This window comes from Ictalurus furcatus, chromosome 12 (genome assembly GCF_023375685.1).
Source record: "Ictalurus furcatus strain D&B chromosome 12, Billie_1.0, whole genome shotgun sequence".
NCBI classification, from domain to species: Eukaryota; Metazoa; Chordata; class Actinopteri; order Siluriformes; family Ictaluridae; genus Ictalurus; species Ictalurus furcatus.
The window spans coordinates 11470357-11496531 of NC_071266.1; the positions used below are offsets into that span (position 1 = coordinate 11470357).

The 26175-nt window shown below is 38.5% G+C and overlaps 2 protein-coding genes across 5 annotated transcripts; one reads left to right on the forward strand and one right to left on the reverse strand.

The window, feature by feature from the left end:
• Nucleotides 1–387: 387 nt before the first annotated feature.
• Nucleotides 388–18133, forward strand: LOC128615835 (phosphoribosyl pyrophosphate synthase-associated protein 1-like). Of its 4 annotated transcripts, none has more exons than XM_053638178.1 (12): nucleotides 388–818; nucleotides 1121–1227; nucleotides 9227–9279; nucleotides 9896–9962; nucleotides 11538–11710; nucleotides 12407–12522; nucleotides 13095–13150; nucleotides 13297–13439; nucleotides 14202–14240; nucleotides 15761–15831; nucleotides 16633–16779; nucleotides 17532–18133. In XM_053638178.1, the coding sequence occupies exons 2-12, from the start codon at nucleotides 1145–1147 to the stop codon at nucleotides 17688–17690; spliced, it is 1107 nt and encodes a 368-aa protein (XP_053494153.1). In that variant the 5' UTR covers nucleotides 388–818; nucleotides 1121–1144; the 3' UTR covers nucleotides 17691–18133. The 4 variants fall into 4 exon arrangements, with proteins under 4 accessions (XP_053494153.1, XP_053494152.1, XP_053494150.1 ...); XM_053638177.1 differs by having other exon boundaries at nucleotides 389–818; nucleotides 1070–1227; XM_053638175.1 differs by lacking the exon at nucleotides 388–818 and having other exon boundaries at nucleotides 825–1227.
• Nucleotides 18134–24156: 6023 nt separating this feature from the next.
• LOC128615925 (GTP-binding protein Rhes-like) lies at nucleotides 24157–25917 on the reverse strand. Its single transcript, XM_053638327.1, has one exon. The coding sequence runs from the start codon at nucleotides 25556–25558 to the stop codon at nucleotides 24932–24934; it is 627 nt and encodes a 208-aa protein (XP_053494302.1). The 5' UTR covers nucleotides 25559–25917; the 3' UTR covers nucleotides 24157–24931.
• Nucleotides 25918–26175: the final 258 nt, after the last annotated feature.

The window sequence follows — 26175 nt, forward strand, 5'->3', positions numbered from 1 at the left end:
GGTATCATGCATGATCGAACAACCAAGTTGAACATGCAAATTAAGAAATAGGATGATACTTAAGAATCGTCTGTACAAACAACAGTTTTTCAAGAGACACTGAATGTAATGTTTTATAGATGTCAAACATTTTGCTAAATGCCTTTTTTTTAAGATAATGTATCATTTTTATGTATTTATTATAAAATATTAGGCCAACCACTTCCTCCAATTGTTTGAAGGGCGATAATTCTTCATCTGACTATATATGCACTAAAAGACTAAAAGACATCCTAAATTTACACGAGATAGACACGATTGGTTAAAACCCTTCCAGCCCTAACCGCCCCTCGTGCTTCAGTACTCCACTCCGATTGGCTAATCGGAATGTCAATCATATTAACGTGGGCGGGGCTTTAAGCGAGCAGGCGGCGTGACGGGTCTCTTTCAGACCGCATTTGCAACAAAGTTTACAGTGATACAAAAATACCGCGAGCGCTTCGCTGCTCTTTAATCTCTTTAGTCGCGTATGCGTTACATAATCCGATCATATTTGGAGGTAGTTTTCAATGCAGTCGGAGGTGTGAATGTCGGAAGCGGTCGAAGTCCAGATGGAAAAAAGTGCCAGTGGATTTGGGTCCTGCTTTGCGGCGGTGGAATTTGAATTTTGCTGATGAAAGTGAATTAGGAAAAGTGTTAAACTAAAAACAGTGATATTTTATTATTATTATTATTATTATTATTATTATTATTATTTGTTGTTGTTGTTGTACTATTGGAAGTAGTAGTATGAAATAGGACATTTCCCCATTTCTTCTTCTGTTTATCCAGTTTTTCTGGTAAGTCATTAGAATTTTTTTCTTTTTTGCCTTGGCTTTGCTTTTTTCCCCACCCAGTGTGTAGTGTGTAAAGGTCTGAGGGTGCTTCGGGGTTTTCCCCCTAAACCTCATTTGGCTTGTCCGTCTATTTGTGCTGAAATCATTTGTATCACTGCTGATTTTGTTGCCTATTGCGGGTGCAAGGAGCAAATTTACCTTTTTAAAAAAAGAAAAGAAAAGAAATCCATAACTTGTGTGTAAATATGCCAAAGAGTCGAGCAGGCATCCACAAGTTCCTTCTGTCTCGCCCCCAAACCCCGAAGCTGTCCTATGGTTATAACCCCAACATGAACGTGGGCAGAAGTGGATACAGGGTTTTCTGCGCCAACAACATCCCAGCATGCACCGAACTGGCCAACAAGATCACTGAGTGAGTATAAGAAGAACAATAACAATAATAATAAACATAGGCTACTGTAGGACATACAGTATCCCACTGCTCGATTATACTCATTCATTATCATTCGTGCAACACAAGGGCGGAACTGTATGTAAGGCACAATAATAAGAGATTGAACTCATATAACCTTAAATGCGACATGTTGTCGTACTACTACAACCAAAACACATCCAAACAACCACTCGCATCACTGAGTGTAATCATAATAATAATAATCTTTACTACTACTCTTGTGCGTGTAAATAAGGGTGGAACACTGTGAACATTTAAGATATGATAAAAGATCCTACTGCCACCAAATTGCAGGTTTATGTTAATGCAATCGTTCTAATACATTATCGTTGTTATAGTTACAGTTTGTTTGTTTAACATTTATGGAAGGAGTCTTCAGTGGCAGAGACTCTCAAGCTGTACTTTTAAATTTCTTCAGGACAGGAATTTACGCTTTGAGGTTTCTCAGTAATGTGACCAGCTGCACTTTATTTTTGTTTTTATTAACTTCAAGAGAGAAAAAAAGTCTGATATGGGGATGACTGTTTATAGCTGCTATAACGTGAGTGAGAACAGGAACTAACTTGTTAAATGTAACTATTGCAAAAGCAAAAATAGTGCTCGTTGCCCAAATTCTGTGCTATAAGAGGAATAAAAGACTTCAGGATGTAACGTGATGTAGGAAAGTAATCTGCTTCCTGTAGGGCTATATGGTTTGTTAAAGTTTAACAATAAGGGATTTAACTTATTATGGTATCCCTATACCCGTAATAATCATCACTTCACACACTCTGACACTTGCTACGTTATGAGATTCTCATTTTTGTGACTTTATGATTAAAAAATTTTTTTAGAAAGATAATCTTTCTGTGAGATTGCTCAGTAACTGTTTTTTGTTCGATTGTTAGAAAATGGGATGAACTTTGGGATAAACTTGTTATGCTACTCTGTACTGTTTTGTCCCTTTTTATTGAAGTTAATCGTCTTTACCGTCACTGAGTTGGTGATGAAATGTGCATTTCGCAGCCGTGTATTTGGAAAGCTGGTTTTGTAAGAGCGTGATCACGGTGACCCGGTTGAGCTGTCAGCGCTGTTTAATATCTCACTGGGACTGGCACATAGCAGTGCTGCACTAAAAACCCTTGTTAAATTGTGATCTCAAGAACAGTGTAAAACAGAACTATGCTCCTTATTGAATTGGGGATTCTGATTGGTCAGAAGGTGTTGAGTCACTTTCTAGAACAGTAGCTCTGACAGTAAACTGCAAAGCAAATGAGAACAGGAACTTACCTGAACATTAAATGCAACTATGAATGGACAAAAAGGTATCATTCTTTAAATAATGGAAGAATTTGCTATAGTATAGGAGGAATAAAACACTCCAGGATATGCTGCTATAGGAAAATAATCAACATCAATACTAACAGCATGATGTTTTGCCTTATTCTCTGTGAACATGCCACATGACCTCATATTGTTTCAGTTATGTGTGAAGTCATGTGGTACAACATAGATATGTACCACAGGACCTCACATAACCAAAACAATGTGGGGACATAGAGATGTTGTACCAAATGACCCCACGTTGTTTCAGTTATGTGTGAGATTACAAGGTGCAGCATAGAGTTGGTGTACCACATGACCCCATGTTGTTACAGTTTTTGGGTGAGGTCATGTGGTAAAACATGTTAAAACAACATGGGCAAGCTGTGAGTGAATTTTAGTTTATTAAAAATAAAATAAGCAAACTACTTAAATGCAACTTTGGTGATTAAAAAATAAGACAGGGGAAAAAGATGTTAAAAGTGAAATGTTGACCTGAAACATCAATAGTACAAACATCAATGTGGATTTATAGTTGAGTGCAAAAGTGTGCACACCTTTAGGACAAAATCAAGAAGACAAAATTGGTTTAATACCAATACAGTCATCATTACAAGTAACAAATAATGCATGTTTATTAATAGAAACAAAATCTCCTGAAATATCAGACTATTATTCTGTTATAAACCCACTCTCTGCCTTCTATTTTTCCCCAATCTATTTTAGCTAAAAAGGGCGGGAAACTTTTGCACTGTAATTTAAAATTTGAGCTCAATAGGAGTTCCTTTAATCCTGTTAATGTTTACAGATCTGTGTGTGTGTGGTCTTATCACATGCTGTCATTAGGACACAGAGGGAGGTTTTCCTCTCCACAGTGGGCGGGACTTTGTAGGCGGCACTAACAACGGAGACTCATGTTGCTGCAGCAAATTAAAAAAACAAACAAAACGCAGCTTGTCGTGTGGCTGAAAAACTGCAGAGCATAAACGCCTCTGTTACAGCTTTACCTCTGACTGTTACAAAGTGCTGACACTGGAGACTCCTTCCATAAATGTTAAATAACGGAAAACTTCACTGTATCAATAATTAAACACTTATTGTAAAAATAAAACCGGTTTTATGTGGAATGCCCACCACACAAGTCCCTGTGAACAAGCTGTTGCTATAGAAACGATAACGTATTAGAACAAGCGCTTTAATGTAAACCTGCGCTGCTGTCAGAGCTGCTGTTATAGAAAATGAATCAACACCTTCTGACCAATCAGAATGCAGAATTCAACAGGTATGGTGTGTAACTTATTTGTGTGTGTGTGTGTGTGTGTGTGTGTGTGTGAGAGAGAGAGAGAGAGAGAGAGTGAGAGAGAGAGAGTGCTTCACTGTGGAGAGTCTGTAACATGATCCATTCCTAGAGCACTTATCACCGAAACATGAAACCTCTCAGCTGAAGAGAGTGAAGCGCACTTGTTAAGAGTGTCCTGATCTGTGTGTGTGAGTGTGTGTCAGTACGGGTGCAGGAATGCAGGAATGATAATTTGCAAACCCTGATGGTGATGACATGGCTAAACCAGTTTATCAAGGTCTCCTGGAAAATATCTTCAGCTGGGTGTCTGCTGATAAAAAGTTATATATCACGATATTATAGACACTTGGGAAGAAAAATACTGTCTTGTTCAATTAGAGACAAGGCTGCCTAGGTAGGCAGCATTTTTATGGGCTGTCTTTGTGAAAATCTGTCATATTTGGAACGCTGCATGTATGTACAGCAGGCAAAGACAACCCAGTGATACAGTAATAGTGTACAGTGCATCCGGAAAGTATTCACAGCGCTTCACTTTTCCCACATTTTGTTATGTTACAGCCTTATTCCAAAATTGATTAAATTCATTATTTTCCTCAAAATTCTACAAACAATACCCCATAATGACAACGTGAAAGAAGTTTGTTTGAAATCTTTGCAAATTTATTAAAAATAAAAAACAAAAAAAGCACATGTACATAAGTATTCACAGCCTTTGCCATGACACTCAAAATTAAGCTCAGATGCATCCTGTTTCCACTGATCATCCTTGAGATGCTTCTACAACTTGATTGGAGTCCACTTGTGGTAAATTCAGTTCATTGGACATGATTTGGAAAGGCACACACCTGTCTATATAAGGTCCCACAGTTAACAATGCATGTCAGAGCACAAACCAAGCCATGAAGTCCAAGGAATTGTCTGAAGACCTCCGAGACAGGATTGTATCGAGACACAGATCTTGGGAAGGGTACAGAAACATTTCTGCAGCATTGAAGGTCCCAATGAGCACAGTGGCCTCCATCATCTATAAATGGAAGAAGTTTGGAACCAGCAGGACTCTTCTAGAGCTGGCCGCCCGGCCAAACTGAGCAATCGGGGGAGAAGGGCCTTAGTCAGGGAGGTGACCAAAAACCCGATGGTCACTCTGACAGAGCTCCAGCGTGTCTCTGTGGAGAGAGGAGAACCTTCCAGAGGAACAGCCATCTCTGCAGCACTCCACCAATCAGGCCTGTATGGTAGAGTGGCCAGACGGAAGCCACTCCTCAGTAAAAGGCACATGACAGCCCGCCTGGAGTTTGCCAAAAGGCACCTGAAGGACTCTCAGACCATGAGAAACAAAGTTCTCTGGTCTGATGAAACAAAGATTGAACTCTTTGGCCTGAATGGCAAGCGTCATGTTTGGAGGAAACCAGGCACCACTCATCACCTGACGAATATCATCCCTAAAGTGAAGCATGGTGGTGGCAGCATCATGCTGTGGGGATGGTTTTCAGTGGCAAGAACTGGGAGACTAGTCAGGATCGAGGGAAAGATGAATGTAGCAATGTACAGAGACATCCTTGATGAAAACCTGCTCTAGAGCACTCTGGACCTCAGACTGGGGCGAAGGTTCATCTTCCAACAGGACAACGACCCTAAGCACATAGCCAAGATAACAAAGGAGTGGCTACAGGACAACTCTGTGAATGTCTTTGAGTGGCCCAGCCAGAGCCCAGACTTGAACCTGATTGAACATCTCTGGAGAGATCTGAAAATGGTTGTGCACTGACGCTCCCCATCCAACCTGATGGAGCTTGAGAGGTCCTGGAAAGAAGAATGGGAGAAACGGCCCAAAAATAGGTGTGCCAAACTTGTAGCATCATACTCAAAAAGACTTGAGGCTGTAATTGGTGCCAAAGGTGCTTCAACAAAGTATTGAGCAAAGGCTGTGTATACTTATGTACATGTGCTTTTTTGTTTTTTATTTTTAATAAATTTGCAAAGATTTCAAACAAACTTCTTTCATGTTGTCATTATGGGGTATTGTTTGTAGAATTTTGAGGAAAATAATTAATTTAATCCATTTTGGAATAAGGTTGTAACAACAATATGTGGAAAAGGCTGTGAATACTTTCCGGATGCACTGTAGGTGGTGGTTGTTGTTGTAGTTGTTGTATTACCACCAATATCACTGTTTTTTTTTTAATATATAATTTATTGGTTTAATAATTATATTATATATTCAGATTTAATTATAATTGTTATTTTAATTTTTCCGTGGATTCTTAGGCATTTTCATTAACTTATTGGAGTTAAAAAAGTTATTTTTAAACCCTTTTACTAATCCCTGCATTTGATAAATGTCTTTAAGGGTGTTTTCTCACCTAGTTCGTTTGAGCCCTCCAAACACTTTTGGAGTGGTTCAGCGTGTATACAGTGAGGGAAAAAAGTATTTGATCCCCTGCTGATTTTGTACGTTTGCCCACTGACAAAGAAATGATCAGTCTATCATTTTAATGGTAGATTTATTTGAACAGTGAGAGACAGAATAACAACAAGAAAATCCAGAAAAACGCATGTCAAAAATGTTATGAATTGATTTGCATTTTCATGAGGGAAATATATATTTGACCCCTCTGCAAAACATGACTTAGTACTTGGTGGCAAAACCCTTGTTGGCAATCACAGAGGTCAGACGTTTCTTGTAGTTGGCCACCAGGTTTGCACACATCTCAGGAGGGATTTTGTCCCACTCCTCTTTGCAGATCTTCTCCAAGTCATTAAGGTTTCGAGGCTGACATTTGGCAACTCGAACCTTCAGCTCCCTCCACAGATTTCCTATGGGATTAAGGTCTGGAGACTGGCTAGGCCACTCCAGGACCTTAATGTGCTTTTTCTTGAGCCACTCCTTTGTTGCCTTGGCCGTGTGTTTTGGGTCATTGTCATGCTGGGATACCCATCCACGACCCATTTTCAATGCCCTGGCTGAGGGAAGGAGGTTCTCACCCAAGATTTGACGGTACATGGCCCCGTCCATCGTCCCTTTGATGCGGTGAAGTTGTCCTGTCCCTTAGCAGAAAAACACCCCCAAAGCATAATGTTTCCACCTCCATGTTTGACGTTGGGGATGGTGTTCTTGGGGTCATAGGCAGCATTCCTCCTCCTCCAAACACGGCGAGTTGAGTTGATGCCAAAGAGCTCCATTTTGGTCTCATCTGACCACAACACTTTCACCCAGTTGTCCTCTGAATCATTCAGATGTTCATTGGCAAACTTCAGACAGGCATGTATATGTGCTTTCTTGAGCAGGGGGACCTTGCGGGCACTGCAGGATTTCAGTCCTTCGCGGCGTAGTGTGTTACCAATTGTTTTCCTAGTGACTAAGGTCCCAGCTGCCTTGAGATCATTGACAAGATCCTCCCGTGTAGTTCTGGTCTGATTCCTCACTGTTTTCATGATCATTGCAACTCCACGAGGTGAGATCTTGCATGGAGCCCCAGGCCGAGGGAGATTGACAGTTCTTTTGTGTTTCTTCCATTTGCGAATAATCGCACCAACTGTTGTCACCTTCTCACCAAGCTGCTTGGCAATGGTCTTGTAGCCCATTCCAGACTTGTGTAGGTCTACAATCTTGTCCCTGACATCCTTGGAGAGCTCTTTGGTCTTGGCCATGGTGGAGAGTTTGGAATCTGATTGATTGATTGCTTCTGTGGACAGGTGTCTTTTATACAGGTAACAAGCTGAGATTAGGAGCACTCCCTTTAAGAGTGTGCTCCTAATCTCAGCTCGTTACCTGTATAAAAGACACCTGGGAGCCAGAAATCTTTCTGATTGAGAGGGGGTCAAATACTTATTTCCCTCATTAAAATGCAAATCAATTTATAACATTTTTGACATGCGTTTTTCTGGATTTTTTTGTTGTTATTCTGTCTCTCACTGTTCAAATAAACCTACCATTAAAATTATAGACTGATCATTTCTTTGTCAGTGGGCAAACGTACAAAATCAGCAGGGGATCAAATACTTCTTTCCCTCACTGTATATGAACAAACCGAGTGATCTCAGACCCCCCTAAAAGGACCCAAAATTGAAAGTTCGTTTGTGGGTCCATTTGTGGTTCGATTTCTTCGTGATATGTGAACGCAACGAGGTCCCGGTCCGCTTTTCGTTTCGACATGTGCACCTGGAGGCTTGCCATACCTGCAGACCATGTTTCGTCACTGCTGAAAACAACACAAAACTTTTCAGCATGTCAGATCGCGGGGTTGTGTGGTCTCAGAAGGAGAGCTGTGCACTTCTTTAAATTTGGAAGGAGGATTGCATTAAATGCAAAAATCCTCAACACATAAGAACATAAAAGTTTTCTCAAAAAAATAAAGCAAAGAGGCTATAACAGAACAGTACTACAATGCCAGGTAAAAGTAAAAAAATAAACCCAACTACGACAGAAGTACATGAGCACCCGTAACAAAATGTGTCGAAGTGGAGAGGCCGCTGAAATGAAGGATTCCTCTCCCTTCTATGATGACTTGGATGAAATTTTGGGTGCAAACTGGGGTCTGAGTTCTTATGAAGTTGTGGCGTGAACAAAACCCTAAGGGTGTTTTCACATATAGTTCGTTTTAAAATAACCAAACCCAGTTCACGTAAAGTGAACCAGAAAGGGAACCAGCCGAAAGTGACCTCAGTCCTTTTGGTGTTCACGATATAGTGGACTCAAAAAAGAACCCGTTTCTTTTTTTGGTCCTCTTCAGCAATGAGGTGATCTCAGACCCTATCTTGTTCACATCACAATTTCATAGGAACTCAGACCCCAACTTGCACCCAAAATTTCATCCAATGAACCATACTCCGACCACCTTCGGAGGTGGTGGGTCTTTTTGGGTTCACTTTTGGGTCCTTTTAGGGTGGTCTGAGATCATTTGGTTTGTTCACATATACATGCTGAACCGCTCCAAGAGCGTTTGGAGGGCTCAAACAAACTAGGTGTGAAAACACCCAAACATTCACCGTTAAATGTTGATTTCTGTTGAAAATGATGGATTTTATTTATTTATTTATTTATTAGTTTAAATATTGATCTGTGTTTTCTATGAAATGTCTGAAAAAATTTGTATAGGTACCAAGTTCAAATGTCCCATCCCAGACACAGGGATGAATCTTTAATTTTATTAACTAGATTTTTATATCACATGCAGTAAATCAAAGATGGTTCAATCTGGCTTTACTGGTGCGATCATATCGGGTTACATTAATACAGTATTGCTGACAGGTTGTAAATTCATATAGGTCTCTTAATCATCAAAACAGTATCAATATCACTTAACAGTTGTGTCACAATGTAATATATAATATATTTTTTTGCCCTTTTTTCAGGCGTCTTGGTGTGGAACTGGGCAAATCGGTGGTGTTTGAGGGGGCTAACAGAGGTGTGTTACGTGTCATTTTCTGTTTTTCACATCTGCATATGTACTTTAGTCAGTACAGCGAGTGTAATAGTGCAAAGTACAAATGCTTTCTGTAATATGGAGCCCATAAAACAAACACATACACTGCATTATCTATCAGATTTCTAGCTTTTTGTAACAAAGCAAGAAACAAACAAACAAAACAACAGCAAACAAGTCAATAATAAAGACGTGCACTTTATATATGAGGAAATATGAAAATATTTGATATTATTTGGGTAGTGCAAATAAATAATCAGGTTATACACTCATGGAACTATAAGTGGACTGTAGTGTTGTTTTAATATCCTGCAGAAATTCCTTTCGGTCGGCTCCTGAATGGCCCTGAGGATGGCGGACGGTGCTGTCTGGGTGGGAGGAGCATAATCCCCCCCCCCCCCCCCCCACAGTGTCAATCACAGTGACATTAGCCAATTGTGGGTGCCTGTGAGCTCATGTATGAGGAAGAGGGCAGAAAGCTGCAGCAGTAGATCACATGTGTATTAGCTTTCATGTTGTGACTGTGTTGTGACTGTGTAGTGACTAAACACTAAATCATAGTGATGTATTTTCCCTGTCTCTAACTGTCCCATCACAGAGACCACAGTGGAGGTGAAGGAATCAGTCAGAGGACAGGACATCTTCATCATCCAGACCATACGCAGGTGAGAGGAACATTAGGGTTCTTTAAGACCTGCTTTTTTTCCCGTCCAGAGAAACTGTAACAACATTTTTTACCAGGAGGCCAACAATGACGTCTAGTCAATAGTTACGCATGTTTTTATTTATTTTTACTAAGCGTCTGCTTTGAATTTACAACCTTTACACTGACTGATCATCGACAAGTAAGTTTAAGCGTAAAACTGATGCGTAGTCATATAAACGGTATAAAGAACTGCTTTAAGCCTCAGCAGCTTCTTTGCACTGGTTTGTCCTTGAAACTCAACACTGCAGCAATGATATGATAATAAATATTTAATGTAAATTGACACCTGTTTATTTTTTAAAGGTCTTTTCTGGGTTCCCCCCTCCCTCTCCTCCATACACGTATCTTATGTTTCTGAATTGTTTTGTCACTGTAACTTTGTGCAAAATTGTTCAGCCGTTTATTTCATTTTCTCTGTCGAAAAAGTTACTTTTACTTATTTCTCTTCCTTTAGCTATGGAACACTTTATTATTTTTGATGGAAATCTTAAACTCTAGCAATATGCTAAATTAACCTCACCCCTCTCCCCCTTTCCCCTTCTCTGAAAATGTTTTTTTTTTCTTTTTTTTTTTATGTTCTGTGCAGCATTTTTGTGCTTTTCTGTTTGCACTGTAAATTAGCACACCTTCCTTGTAACACTCGCTCGTATACTGCACTGAATTTAAAACCGTCTCTGTGGTTACTAACTGGTTAGTCTAGACTGTCCGGCAGTAAACAGAAAGCCGAGTCTGTCGCTTGCTACAAACCGGGTCACAGTGCATGAATTGGCATAGTTTCTGTTAATCTGTATCGTTTAATCAGGTTGGAATTATGCTAATTGGATTCTCCAGTTTGCTTTCAGGCTAAATTACACAATCGCATCATGCACACTCGATGGCAAATAGGGCTTCAGGTGGAACTCGGCTCGAGTGATGTTTTCCTGAGATGAGATTATACCGAGGCAGGGTCTTTGTATACTGTCCAATAATCGAGTTCTCACTTATGTGATCGCAGCTACAATCAGTTGTTCCTTCCCCAGCATTTGTGCAGTTTTCAGCTGAAATGAAATGTGTAGTGTCTTTAGAAAAAACTATCTATTTCGATGCATTAATCTAATTTAAAAGTGTTGCAATTCCTTTACTCCATTACATCGTAACTTTTTTCTGTTTGTTCAATTTTATTTATTTATATATTTATTTATTTATTTATTCAAGTTATTGCTGAATAATACATTCTTGACATAGTGCTTCCACAAGGAAATTCTTTAGGTAGCAAATAAAAACTTTTACTCTCTGAACTCAATTCTGTGCACTCGAATAAACTTTCCATATAGGATTTGATTATAATAAAAAATCATTTCATAAAGTTGAGGGTGAAAAAAATTCATTAGGAATAAAAAAAAATTCCCTTTAAATCTGAAAATGCACATTTTCCAGGCAGGGGGCATGGGGAGATGTGCTGTTTTTAAAAATACATTTCTCATGATTAAGCAGGTGCTAGTAAGTGATGTTAATTGCTTGTGGTGGTTTTGTTTTGTTTTGTTTTTGGGTGTAGGGATGTGAACACGGCGATCATGGAGCTGCTGGTGATGGCGTACGCTCTGAAGACGTCCTGCGCCAAGAATATCATCGGCGTCATCCCGTATTTCCCTTACAGCAAGCAGTGCAAGTTGAGGAAGAGAGGATCCATCGTCTGCAAGTTGCTAGCATCCATGCTAGCTAAAGCAGGTAGAAGAAAAACACACACACACACACACACACACACACACACACACACACACACATATGTGAACTTTACACTCAGTGAGCACTTTATTACTCTATTAGCTACACCCATTAGCCTCTTTACATTTATTGATTTAGCAGACGCTTTTATCCAAAGCGACTTACAAATGAAGAAATGTTTTTTTTTTTTTTAATCGTCTACAACAAAGAAGCATTATGCTCTTAAGCTGTAATGTGTGTAAATACACACCTTAATCCACCTGCTCAGCGCATTAGGCCACATTCCATGCCACACAGGTCACTTTTTTAGGTATATAAACACTCACCGTGGCCCATATGTTGCTTGGCACAAAGTGCTGGCAACTGGTTCCACCGCTAAGCTGCTGTGCTTGGGTTATTCCTTTTCAGAACAGCTGTGCTTAAAGCCAAAAGGAGTGTCGTGTAGCTGTTAAAGTGTTTGGGTGTATCCCGGGGTATGGAATGTGGCCTAATGCTCTGAGTAGGTGGATTAAGGTGTGTATGTACCCACATTACTGCTTAAGAGCATAATGATTCATTACTGTAGACAATTAAAAAAAAATCCTTCAAATTTGACAAGCACGGGAGCTACGAATGTTTATCTGTGAGTTTGTGTAACAGTGATGAGTGCATATTCATCCATAGTTAAACCAGAGGATTGTGTCTATATGTGATTTCCAGGTCTGACCCACATCATCACCATGGATCTGCACCAGAAAGAGATCCAGGGTTTCTTCAACTTCCCTGTGGATAACCTGCGAGCTTCACCGTTTTTGCTGCAGTACATCCAGGAGGAGGTAGCACACTTCTGTACACACACACACACACACACACACACACCTCACTGAGTCATGGTTCTATCTACCTGCTAATCTGTATTCTTTCAGGTTTTCTGCAAAACACTAAAATTGGAAATAATAAATAAATAAACGAGGATCAACTTGAAATGGGCTGGCTGTCACGACCATTTTGTGAGCATTAAATGATGGAAACATTTTCAGCTAACTTAAATATATTTAAGCGTGCTGCAAATCCTCAGTTTTTGTGCATATGGCTTTGGATTAACATTTTAGTATTTTAGCCATGGCCAAGTGGTTGGTTTTATTAGGAAAGACCAAGGTTCTGCTTCCTTAATGGAGACGGACCGATTCATCAGTTGGCTGATTAAAGTCGCCGAAGTCGCCGATTTTCCTATAAAAGCAAATTTTTTAAATATCTCTTCTTCTTCTTCTTCGTATTATTATTATGTAAGGTGATATCAATATCACTGTTATAACTTTGCCTCTAATCCTCTTTGATCCTCTGTGGTCAGCTTACATCATTCATTTTCTCACATAAACGTCTCTTTTTTGCTTTTGTTCCTCCTCAGATCCCTGACTTCAGAAATGCTGTTATTGTTGCAAAATCACCGGCGGCTGCAAAGAGGTAAACCGGTTGGCGAGTGTTTGGCATTACACTGCTGAATGACTGTGAAAACGCTGTTTAGTGTAAAACACGTTTATCAAAAAATTCACCTCAGGTTATTTATTCACTGTATGTGTTTGTATGTGATTGTGTGTGTGTTTATTCAGAGCTCAATCGTATGCCGAGCGTCTGAGACTCGGTTTGGCAGTAATTCACGGTGAAGCTCAGTCTGAGTCTGATCTGGCCGACAGTCAAAACTCTCTTCCTGTGTTCAAGCCCTCAGGTGGACCTCCAGGCCTTGAGCTGCCCGGTAAAAAACACATTTTAAACACCTAAATCTGTTTGCGTGCAGCATAAATCCATATAAATCCTGTCAGATGAAACGGCTGCTACTAATTCTTTGAAAAAAGCTAACTGTTGTCAGGTATAATTATGCAAAGTCGCCCATTTTGAACAACAGCTTGAAGGCTTTTATTCATTTTTACCACATCTTTTGTTTTGTAAAAACATTTAATGAATAGTTATGAGTGTTTGATCCAGCTAACAGTATATGGACACAGGTGGGGAGCAGCTACAGTAGCATGATCAGCACTAGCATGCTAACTGAACGTTATGTATAACTTTATTATTATAATGTCAATGATAGCTGTTCTGGTATATTCTACCACATTTGCATACTAGTAATTGAATCAGTGGTAAGAGAAGAATATAAATGAAGACTGAAACAGTGCTACTGAAACACTGACAAATGTGAGCTAGATTAAAACACAACACAAATCATGACCTGGCTACAGAAACAACACTGACAAGTATATAATCTAGTTCACTAGCAGTTAACTCACAGACTAGCGGGTCACTAGCTAGCTAAGTTAATAAATGTTATATTTGACACATTTGAATAGACTTAGCTACTGACACAACACTTTTGCTAGTAAAGTTGAAATCCAGACCTAACCTCCACTAGAACTTCTGATTATGTGGAACTTCTAGAGCCTGTTTTAATTCTACACTAGCTGAATTATTATCGACATGCTTTATTTAACCAGTCCTCCTTTATTTGTTGGCCATACAGGGAAGTACCACGCTCCGTTCCCTGGCATCGAGCTTCCAAGTATGGCAGCTGAGCATCTCCTCTGCTGTGTGCTTCAAATGCATGACATGCATTCTCTGTGTGTGTGTGTGTGTGTGTGTGTGTGTGTGTGTGTGTGTGTGCGTGTGTGCGTGTGTGCGTGCGTGCCTCAGGGCTTTTCTCGCTACCTCTCTACATGGTTTCAGCCTGATGCTGTTTGTTTAGATGTGTTTGAGGGTTTTTGTTTTTGTTTTTAGTCCTTGAACCCGCTTCCCATTCCCATCCATGTGCACAAAACCACATCCACTAAACCTATGGTGGCCTTTGGAGTACATTTATGGTGAATGCACACTACACGATTGTAGATCCAGTTTCTCTGTGGAAGACCCACACACCCAACGCTGTGTTTGATTCTCTCACAATGTGTCTTGTAGTGTGATCCCTGCTATAGCATGTAGCAAGAACGGCGATTAGAAACAGCCAGTGAGAGTCAGGGAGGAGCTCAAAGCCATCTTTTGTCATGCGCAGCAGATCACTGAATCCAGTTGATCATTCGTCTGTTTGAGGACGAGGGCAAAATGTAAGCACACTAATATTGCTTCTGAACAATCACAGTTCCTGGTGGTGTGAAGCAGCATTGGTGGGCGTGTCTATTAAAAGACTGACAGAACGCGCATGTAAACAAATACAAGCAGTCCCGGTCTGGGAACGCAGTTTAGTGAACTATTTTTCTCAGCCAAATAATGCACTTGTGCTGAGATCATTGCTTAAGCATTTTCTTTATCATGTCCTACATATGTCAGGTTATTTATACTTGTAAGAAATTCAATAAAATTGCCTATAGCACTTTTAAAACCAGAAGCCATGTCCTGTCATATCCTGGTTGTTCTCAGGTTGATGAGCTAAACTGGTTTGTGTGCATTCTGCATATTTTTTGGTTAAGTTCTAATCAATAAATCCTGCTTTGGGCTGTACACATGCACCATTTAATTTGCAACATCACCTTGGCAAAAAAAAAAAAAGGTTTCTCACATTTTAAATATACAAGCAAGTGAAAGAACTTTCTTGCTTTACCTGAAATGTCTCATACATACAAGCCAATAGGTTTGTGTTTCATTTGCTATTTATTTTGAACATTTATATTTTTTCCTCTGCACAAACTATTTGTGTTTTCAGCATGGTTTGGTAAGGTGTAACACGTTTCAGTTGAGTTTATTGCTGTATTAATGGGGTTGGAGCAGGTGATGGAATGGATACTCAAACACACACACACACACACACACAAACACACACACACACAATATGCACTGCAAATCTAAAACCACATATTGAAAATATTTGATAAAATATTTGAGGCTAATTTGGAATTAATTTGCAATATGTTCCTTTTCCATCTGGACATAATTGAGCATTTAAAACGAAAACATAACTCTATTTCATTCTAAAATCGGAGCAGTAGTGTGTGTGTGTAATTGAGCTTTGTGGTCAAGGTATGAAACAACTGTTTAAGCCATGATTTTACTGTGAAATGTGATAAGTAACAAATCAATGTTCCTGTGCAGTGATGATGGCTAAAGAGAAACCACCCATCACCGTGGTGGGAGACGTTGGAGGTCGAATCGCCATCATTATTGTAAGTATCGTTCAGTCTTTTACACACAAATCATAGTACTAGTGGATAATTGTTGTATTGACTGGCTATATGTCCATTAAAAAACATTTTTGTTACTCATTTTTTATTTTGTTGATTTTATTTTTCTGTAACAATTTTTTCCCCCACTATTTTTAAATGCAGCATGTGTGTAATGACAGAGTCACACCACTAGAGGGACCCTAATCATGGACCCAATAAGCGTTCAGTAATTAGTTGTTTATTAAGAATATAAAATGGAAAGTGTGCAATTATACAAATCAGAAAGATCCTACTGGTGTTTTCACAGATCTGCAAAGGCTGGAAAAGTAGGAAAATACAAAAAATGTTTTTAAAGTAAGAATCGCAGCCTTCATAAAATCAAGCTTTAAATTCAGTCATGGAAAAATTCACAGAAAGTAAAAAAAAAGAAAAGGAGTGAGTTATAAATATAATATGTATTCTATATGTAAATTCTAACAGATGTAATAATATAACAAGTAATATGCATTAATTAAGTATATAATAATTATCTAAGCATCTCCACTGATATGATGATGATAATAATATTTTATATATATATATATATTAGAGCACTTGTTAGTCTAACTGATTAAATGATTTAAAAGATAAAGCACATTAATAAAATAATTTCCAAACAAATAGTAAAATAATAACACAAGAATACAAAAAATAATAATCTATCTAAAATAAAGGATAAACAGGCCAGGTTAAACAATTATGTTATTCTGAATTGGTTTAATACATTTTATTAATCCTTTGTTCAATTAAAAATGTTTTTAGGATGACATCATCGATGACGTGGAGGACTTTGTGGCAGTGGCAGAGATTCTGAAAGAGAGAGGAGCGTATAAGATCTACGTCATGGCCACTCACGGCTTGCTCTCGGCCGACGCCCCGCGCCTCATCGAGGAGTCCCTTATAGACGAGGTGTGGACATTTTCTTTGTGCTAATAACGTAAAAGTGGTGGTGTAATGGGAAAACTGTGTAATGGTAAACGTGGGCCACTTAGAGCTGCAGTGATGAGAGTGTAATGTGTGTAGTTAATTCGCATTAGTGCCTCATTTAGTGAGTGAATTACCAAGTCACTGTGAGTCACACACAGCGAAAACAGAAATAAACTGTTTACTGAGAAACGGCACGAGTGACTCGGGTTTTCCAGTGCTGTGTAATTTCAGTGCTGTTAGTTGAAAGAGACAGTTATGCAAATCACATGGCTTGTAGAACTCACCTGCTGTTATTTAACAAGGATTTAAATGTTTAAATGTTATTTAAATGTTTTTGACATGAGTCCAGTGTTAGTGCTTTGTAACGGTTTTCTAGCATTGTCAGGACAGAGGAGTTTACGCTTTGTGGTTTCTCTGTAAAAAAAAAACAACTACAAAAAAAAAAACCCCAAAAAGCTTGCCTTATTAATGTCAGAGAAAAAAGGGATGCTGGTGAGGGAAAGTCAGTTTATAACTGCTACAATGTAAGTGAGAACAGGGACTAACTTTCTTTGCAGACGTTCCACAACATTAACTGTAGCTATAAAAGGATAAAAAGGTATGATGTGTGACATGCCGTTCTATAATAAATAATCATAATCGTTGGCAGATTGCTGTGGTGTAAGAGGAATAAAACACTTCATGATTTGTAATCAGCTTTGAGGTAGTAATCGTAACTCTGCTTCATCACACAGGTGGTGGTGACTAACACTGTCCCCCACGAGGTCCAGAAGCTTCAGTGTCGCAAGATCAAGACGGTGGACGTCAGTATGATTCTGGCTGAAGCCATCCGCCGCATCCATAACGGAGAATCCATGGCCTACTTGTTCCGCAACATCACTGTGGATGACTAACAGCACGATGTTAAAAAGAGTAAAAAGACTGGTCCTCAGGCTGATCCAGGACCAGTCTGGGGCCTTTTTCTGTGGTGCCTCGTGTTTCATCTGGTGGTTTCAGATCCTGATTTATCAACAACAACAAAAAAAAGCGTGGCAGTATGAACATCTTCCTTGTGCAGGAAGCTCATGCTCCATCTACAGCACAGACGTAATTATTCCAATAACAGTCTCAGCATGGAGGAGAAGAGGAGATGGAGAAACAGTATGCCATTCCATGTCTGTTGGAGTGCTCTAACAGTGTTATGCTCACTTTTTTCATTTTGTGAATTATGCACTACATTTCACAATATACACCATACAGCTCCTGTTGAAATATATTCTGTTCTGTTTTTTGTGTCTGTCTGGTGTCATGTATAAAAATGGTGGACCAGAAAAATCAATAAATCAATTTCCTTTAATGTTATGACAATTTTTTTAAACTGAAATAGTTCAGCTTTAAATGGCTTGACAGCCTGCTAAATAAATAAATGAAAATATAAATATTAATTCTATAAAAAATATAAAAATTTTAAATTTCACTCATGAACATGTTTGTATTAAATATTTAGACATAAAAATATAAAACCAGTAATTTCTTTAAAAGACAATTTCTGAGATTTTGGACCATTTTATGAATTTTGATCCATTGATATGGCGATACGAGGGACACTCGTAACTTCTCTTTCTGCTTTTTCCAGCTAAAGGTGTGATCAGAGCAAACACAAATAAAGAGTCACCTGGTGGAAAAGCCAATTCACTGAAGGGGAAAGGACATTGCAACGATTTTATAGCCACCTATATACTTAACATTTGATTTGTGAATTCTCAAACCTCTTCACGGGACTTGTGAACCAATAGAAAACAAGAAGGTGGGGCTGTGGGCTTAGAAAAATGGAGACCCTGAACTTTTGCCTCGCTGTTGCTTGGGGCACATCAGAAAAAATGGATGGATCAGTATGATTGAGGAATGTATGAATAGATATACAGATGGATGGATGGTTGAATGGATGACTAGATATACTCATGGATGATGAATGTATGGATGGATGATTGTATGAATAGATATAATGATAGATGGATTTATGTATGGATGAGTGTATGAATAGATATATTGATGTATGCATAGATATACTGATGGATGAATGTATGAATAGATATATTGTTGGATGGATGAGTGTATGAATAGATATACAGGTGGATGGATGGATGAATGTATGAATAGATGTACTGATGGATGGGTATGTATGGATGGATGAGTGTATGAATAGATATACTAACGGATGGATGTATGAATAAATTATTCTGATTGTTGGATGTATCGATGAATATGCAGATGTATGTATGTATGGATAGATTATACTGATGGATGGATGCATATATAGATGAATGGGTTGATTATATGGATGAATGTATGAACAGATCTACCTATGGATGAATGGAAGCTTTATTGCTCAGATGGAAATGCCACTTGGCCGTTTAATTAAGACTGATTCTACATTGTAAAGTAGTTCAGATTTCTCAAGCGATTTGAGGAAATCTGACTTCCTAAAGTCATCAGAATTGCAGAAGTTACACTCATCCATGAAGTTAGAGGAAGTGGGAAGGGGAATTACCATGATCTGAGCCACAGTGTTTTTAAAACAGGCGGATTACATGTACCTCTATATAAACATGACATGATGTTATGTCACACACCAGATAAAGACTAAATGCTAAAGTTAGACATGTACATCACGTCAGAGCAAATCATACATTGCTACAAAACTATATCTGATACGCTTCTCAATTTAAAGTTAATTCAAAAGCCAGAGCGGCAATGAATCGTCCTCTCACATAGATGAAATGTATGAAATGCATTCTGGGTAACGTGTGTGTGTGTCAGAGACGCTGTACTTGTTCTAAACTCCGCAGGTTTCATTAAAGCTGCTGTGGAGCTTGGACCAAGTCCAGAGGCAAAAACCAATTTCACTTCACTGATAGGAGGAAATATGAGTATAAGCATCTCATTAATTAATTCATTCATTCATTCATTCATTCATCCATCTATTTAATACCTTGCATTTATTTATCTGCATGCACAAGTTTTTTTCGTTTACTTAGACAATCATTTCATCACTTACACATTCATTCATTCATCCACACATTCATTTACTTACATTTCTTCATTTATAACACCAGTAATTCATCCATTCACACATTTTCTTAACTTGTGCAGGATTATTCATCCATTCACACATTTATACATCTGTAAATGATAATTCATTAATTCACACGTTCATTCACTTGTGAGATTATTCATTCATTCATTCACTTGTGTAAGATTCTTAAGATTCTTAAGTTATGCATTCACCAATTTTTGCTAGATTTCTCATTAATTAATTTACTCAAGGTTTTGTTTAAATATTCATGCATTCATTAATTAACTTGGTGAAATTATTAATTTATACATTAGTTCATTCACACTTTCATATACTTTTCATATACAAGCTTACTTGTTCATTCGTTCATATTGTACATTCATTTACTCGTATAAAATGATTCATTCATAGATTCATTCATTCACTCAATCACATTTATTTGCTTGTGCAGGATTAATCGTGAAGTCATTCATACATTCATTTACTTATGCAACATTATGTATCCATATTTGTATTCTTTCCTTTATCTGTACAAGATTATTCATTCATTCACACGTTAAATTCATTTGGTAAAATCATTCATTCATTCACGTATTTATTCACTTCTGTTATTCAGTTATGCTAAAGATTCCAGCATAAAGGAAGTTCACCTCCAGAAGTTTGACAGAAAAGGCAGAATATAATCCAATGTTGCACTTTACTCACACTTTCTTACACAGATCGTGTGGGTTTGCTTTTATAATCCACAAAATGTTAAAAAGTCATTAATATTCAGTGACAGGCAGAAGTTAAATTATCGCTGTTTGTTTTGAGATCTCTGTTTATCACTCAGTGAAGCGTTAAACATGGCAAATTGGCACTTACCTGAAAATGAGGTAGGGTGGAATGTCTCTGTACCGCAGTGTGTGACTGTATGCAGTGAGAATGAGTTGTGTGTGTGTGTGTGTGTGTGTGTATGTGTAATCATAAGCATGATCCAAAGAGGAACTAGACAGCAACTGACTCTTGGCCACTTCCTCATGTCAGACAATGCGTAGCTATTAGAGCTTACATGGGAAACAGGAAACACACAGACAAGTCCGTCTTTGTGTGTGTGTGTGTGTGTGTGTGTGTGTGTGTGGGATCTGTGTAAGGAAGTGTGTGTGTGCCATTTAAGGCAATCAGACTATACCTGTATGTGTATGTCTGTGTAAAAACACATTACTCATAGTGCATGCACTTGAATCAGGCTTTGTTCATGGATGTATATATTTTCTGTTTTTAATGGAACAAAAATAAAGCATACTGCAATAACTACAGGAACTGGCTTGATGTAAAACTTTTTTTTTTTTTTACTTGTACCAAGCAACACCAAATCACACACACTCCACTGCCAAGAGGACAACACAGTATCAGCAATAACACGATAACTTTCACATTATGTGTTATTGGTTGCAGAAAAACTCTTTATATGCTGCAAAAAAATGAAAGCAAATGAAGGTATCTTGAATAAAGGAAAAGTTTTCTAATATTTCTCACTACTGAAATACATAAAAAAATATCCAAAAATAAGCTTCATAACTGACTTCCTAAGATATTTTCTGCAGTGGAACGAAACAGGAAAAAAACCATCAGATTTCTCCCGCACGTTATTAATCATAACTATGAAAAGAACAACCCCATAAACTAAATACAAAAGCAGAGTTTCATGTTAAGCTTTCCCCCATTATAAGTACAGAATAAAACACTTGGTGTTGTGCTGTTGTAGGAAAAAATCCACGACATGGTGGTGTGATACTGAAACCTTAAGCTTGTCATGTTACCGAAAAGCCTGAAAGTGTATACTCCTCTGTCCTGAAGATGTCGGAAAACTTCAAGCTTTACCTCTGCCTGTTACAAAGCGCTGACACTGGAGACTCCTTCCATGAATTTTTAAATAAATACCTCCTTCCTTAATCCTTTTATGTGGAGAGTCTGTTGTACGAGTCCCTGTGAATGAGCTGTTACTATAGAAACGTATGGAAAGCGTAATAGAACGAGCGCTGTTATAGAGAATTAATCACCACCTTCTGACCAATCAGAATTCAGCAGTGTTGTGGTGTAAACTATTCTAATAAGCAGCTGAACGTGTCTGAACGTGTTACAAAAGCAACTTAAAAATAAAGAGTCTCAACTTTTGTGAATCTGACGGTAATTTTTAGTTCAGTTTGGAGTCTTTTGAGGTCAGTGTGTGATGTAGACCTGCAGTGTGTTATTTACAGTGCTGTGAAAAAGTATTTCTCTGATTTTCTGCATGTTTGCACTTTTTCTTAAAAAAACATTGAATGTCTTCAGATCTTCAACCAAACCCTAATAATGCATAAAAGGAACCAATAAAAGGTTCCACTTTTGATTCATCTGTCCATAGAACATTGTTACAGAACTTTTGTGGATCATCCAGGTGGTACTTGAAATACAAACTTGTCTTTCTGATAGTAGAGTCACGAACACTGACCTTAGCTGAAGCAAGTGAGGCCTGAAGAACTTTGAATTTTGCTCTCAGGTTCTTTATGACTTCTGATTTCTTCCTCTCTTTACCTCCCTCTCCCTCTCTCCTTCTGTCGAGCCACACATGATATTATGGAGATGTCAGTGATCCTGACCCTTTCTGCTCTCCGGACCTGCCTGATCCATCCGGATGCCCTACCTTGAAGTACTGTGAAATAGTTTTGGACCTCAATTCCACATGGACATTCTCACTATGGTGCTGGAACTACAGTTGCTGCTATGGCCTTAGGACTGAAATTACCACATACAGTTTTGCTCTCAAGTCTCCTTTAGTGAACAGTGGATTAGTTCAACAAAGACTTCATATAAAACCCATAATGAACTTCCCTTCACTTTCACACTATCCGTTGTTACCCAGATGAGGACGGGTTCCCTTCTGAGTCTGATTCCTCTCAAGGTTTCTTCCTCATATCATCTTAGGGAGTTTTTCCTCGCCACCGTCGCCACCGGCTTGCTCAATAGGGATAAATTCACACACTTAAAATCTGTATCCGGTGTTTACATGTTTCTGTAAAGCGGCTTTGAGACAATATCCATTGTTAAAAGTGCTATACAAATAAAATGGAATTGAATTTAAACGAATTTCATGCCATGATCTTTCTCCATTTGGACATTATGGCTCTGATCATGGTTCAGTGGAGACCCAGAACCTTAGAAATGGCTTTGTAAACTTTTCCAGACTGATAGGATTCAACAGCTTTTTTTTGCTCTGGTCTTCAGGAATTTATTTTCTGTGCTGCGTAAAAAATTTAAGTAATAAGGTAAGTTTACTCTGATCGTAAGGGCCAAGGTTGATGTATATTGGGCAGGGGTGGGCTAAATCAGGGTTGCTCAATAACCAAAGCAATCAAACACGTAATCCTAATTAACCCTTTAATTTATTTGCTTTAACTTTGGGCCTAAACTTTTGTGTCAATTTTCCTGACAGACTCTCTCTATGCATGTGTATACTATTAAACCAACACTAACGTTCTAAAACCGTTGCAGCAGAGATGTCATTGCTTTAGTGTCCTTCATACAGATATTTATTTGCACTGATATGACGTTACCACCAGGGGGCAACACTGATTAACAAAATCAGTTAGAGCTCTTTTCATTGGATCATTTATCACATTACCAGCCTTTTTTTTTTTTTTTTAAATGGAGACAATTCAGTATCATTCAAGACAGTCATGTATGAAACGAAAATCATGAAAACTGCACCCTATCCACTACATAGTGCACTATTTTGAATGTTTTATCATTGTGTTGTTGTTTATAAACTTTAGTGGACAACATATGTTAACCAGAAGTTAGCAGATTACCCATGATGCACTTTGCCAAATAAACAGAAGGCCACGATTTCAGAGAGTACAATCCTTTAAAAATAAAAATAAAAATAAAAACACATTCAGGAGTTTATTTCTTCTCTGAAACACGTTTTATACATGCATGTATAGTTCATGTAAAAAAAACCAAAAAACACACAACACAAATATATTACATATGCTTAAAAAATACTTGAGAAAGTGCAAGTGAACAAGTTCAAAACAACTAATTCATCAAGCAGTGGACAATATAGGGTTTGTTTTTGATAAACTTTGATATTTCTATCCCTGTTCATGTAAACATAATAAAAATAATTGTTCATAACAATAACAACAAATATATAAGGATAAGTATATAAAATTAATTAATTATATATATATATTCATATACATATATATATATATATATATATATATATATATATATATATATATATATATATATATATATATATATTATACTGAATTCATAATATGTTTATGCACACAATTACAATGAGTTGACAGGTAAAATACATTCTATTCACGTATTAAGCACATTAGATTAATATGTACAGTCACATTTATTTTTAATTACTGAAGCCATTAGAAATGTTATTACAGAAATGATCAGCTGCGTAAACCAAATATAATATTTTGAAATATATTTGTTTCATATTAGAGTTTTAGCTCTTAGATTAAATCCTTTCAAGTCACATGTCCAAGCAGTTCAGCTTATGATTCAATTATAAAGTATTTAAACCAATAATATTGATTGTAGGAACCCTTGACTATGCATCAAGAACCTGCAGAACCTAGATCTGAACACCAACTAACCAGACAGCTAGTCAGCATGGTGTATAATCGCTTTTTTATGAATTAATCTTCACAATATTGATGCGAAAGTGGTTTTATTAAAAGCAACGCTAATAAAAGATGCAAAACATTATTCAAACATTGATGGAAGGTCTTTTCTGGAGCAGCACAAACATTTCTAAGAGTCTTTGTCAGTTCTTTAGCTTCATGTTAATTTATACATTTATTCTGCATTTTATTCTCTCCTTCAGGTCATCTCTCACCTGCAGTCAGGAAGCAGAGAGGAATTCTGGGTTCTTGTTTTTCCTGTTCTCACCTGTTCTTGTTTCTGTTCATTTTTCTCTCCTACATAAACGAATGAAACAGAGAAGATCTCAATGTTCTCAAACAGAGAGAGCTGTATGGAGGCGTCGCCCATCTTGCATGTCCTCAACATGCTTGATGTGTGAGTTTAGGACACTGTGCAGCTGTTGGTTTTATTCATTGGAGGCCTCATATTCGCATCTTTAGGAAATGTCTCTCTGCGTCGTCTCAGTGCTGGGCTCAGTCGCATGGGCAGGTTGGTTTGTTGAAGAAGTTCCCTGAACACCTCCATGACATGCTCGTTCTCCTTCGCAGATGCCTCCAGGAAGTTGTTGTTCCAGTCCAGCTCCACCATAGCCAGGACGTCTTCGGAGCTCACCTGCCTGCACTCATCGCGGTCGCTCTTGTTGCCGACCACCACGATGGGAGTGAACTTGTCCTCCTTGACCTCCAGGATCTCATCATGCAGATTTTTGATCATCTCGAGAGATTCTGCATCATCGATGGAGTAGACGAGTGCAAAGGCATCGCCGTTGCGGATGGAGAGCTTGCGCATGGCCGGGAACGAGTAGCTCCCACTCGTGTCCAGGATCTCCACGGTCACCTTGATGCCCGAGAACTCGTACTCTTTGCTGTGCAGCTCCTCCACCGTGCGCCTGTGTTTGGTCTCGAACGAGTCATTCAGGAAGCGACGGATCAGCGAAGTCTTGCCTACGCCGGCTGCTCCCAGGAACACCAGACGCACCTGGGTCTTCTCCATCACGTCCAGAGACATGGTGTAAGAAGACGGATCTCCTGCTGCTTGAGGTTCCTTTCTAACTTTCCTCACGTTTCAGGCTCCACTTCTTCTTCTCTGTCTTTTCTTTCTTCTTCTTCTCCTTCAGCTTTTTCAGATTCTTTACTTTAAGCACAGCAGTTTATCTTCAAGCTCCTCTGCACTCTTGTTTTTATTACTTGTTGTAAAAGCACACGGATGCCTGTGTCGCATAGCAGGTGCTCCCTTTTATATCCACCCCCTCCCTTTGGGACTCCACCTTCTGCTCTTCTAAGCGAATCAGATCACAACAGGGAGTCCAACAGACCAATCTGTGAGGTCTTATGCGCACTGATTGCAGTTTGTGTACTAGTAGGATGGTGTGTGTGTGTGTGTGTGTGTGTGTGTGTGTGTGTGTGTGCTTGCTTTTTTTATTCTCTAACCCTTTTTTTTTAATGCAAAGAACAACACAAGGACAATCTGTGAGTTTTCCTCTCAGTAAAGACTGAGAAATTAATATAGTTGGAAGAAAAATTAAGTACAGTGAGTGAAAGGATGGCTGTATGGATGAAAAAGTCACTCAACTACTGCTGGAAGACGCTGGTAGAACAGAAGCTCTATGCTCATGGTGCAAAATT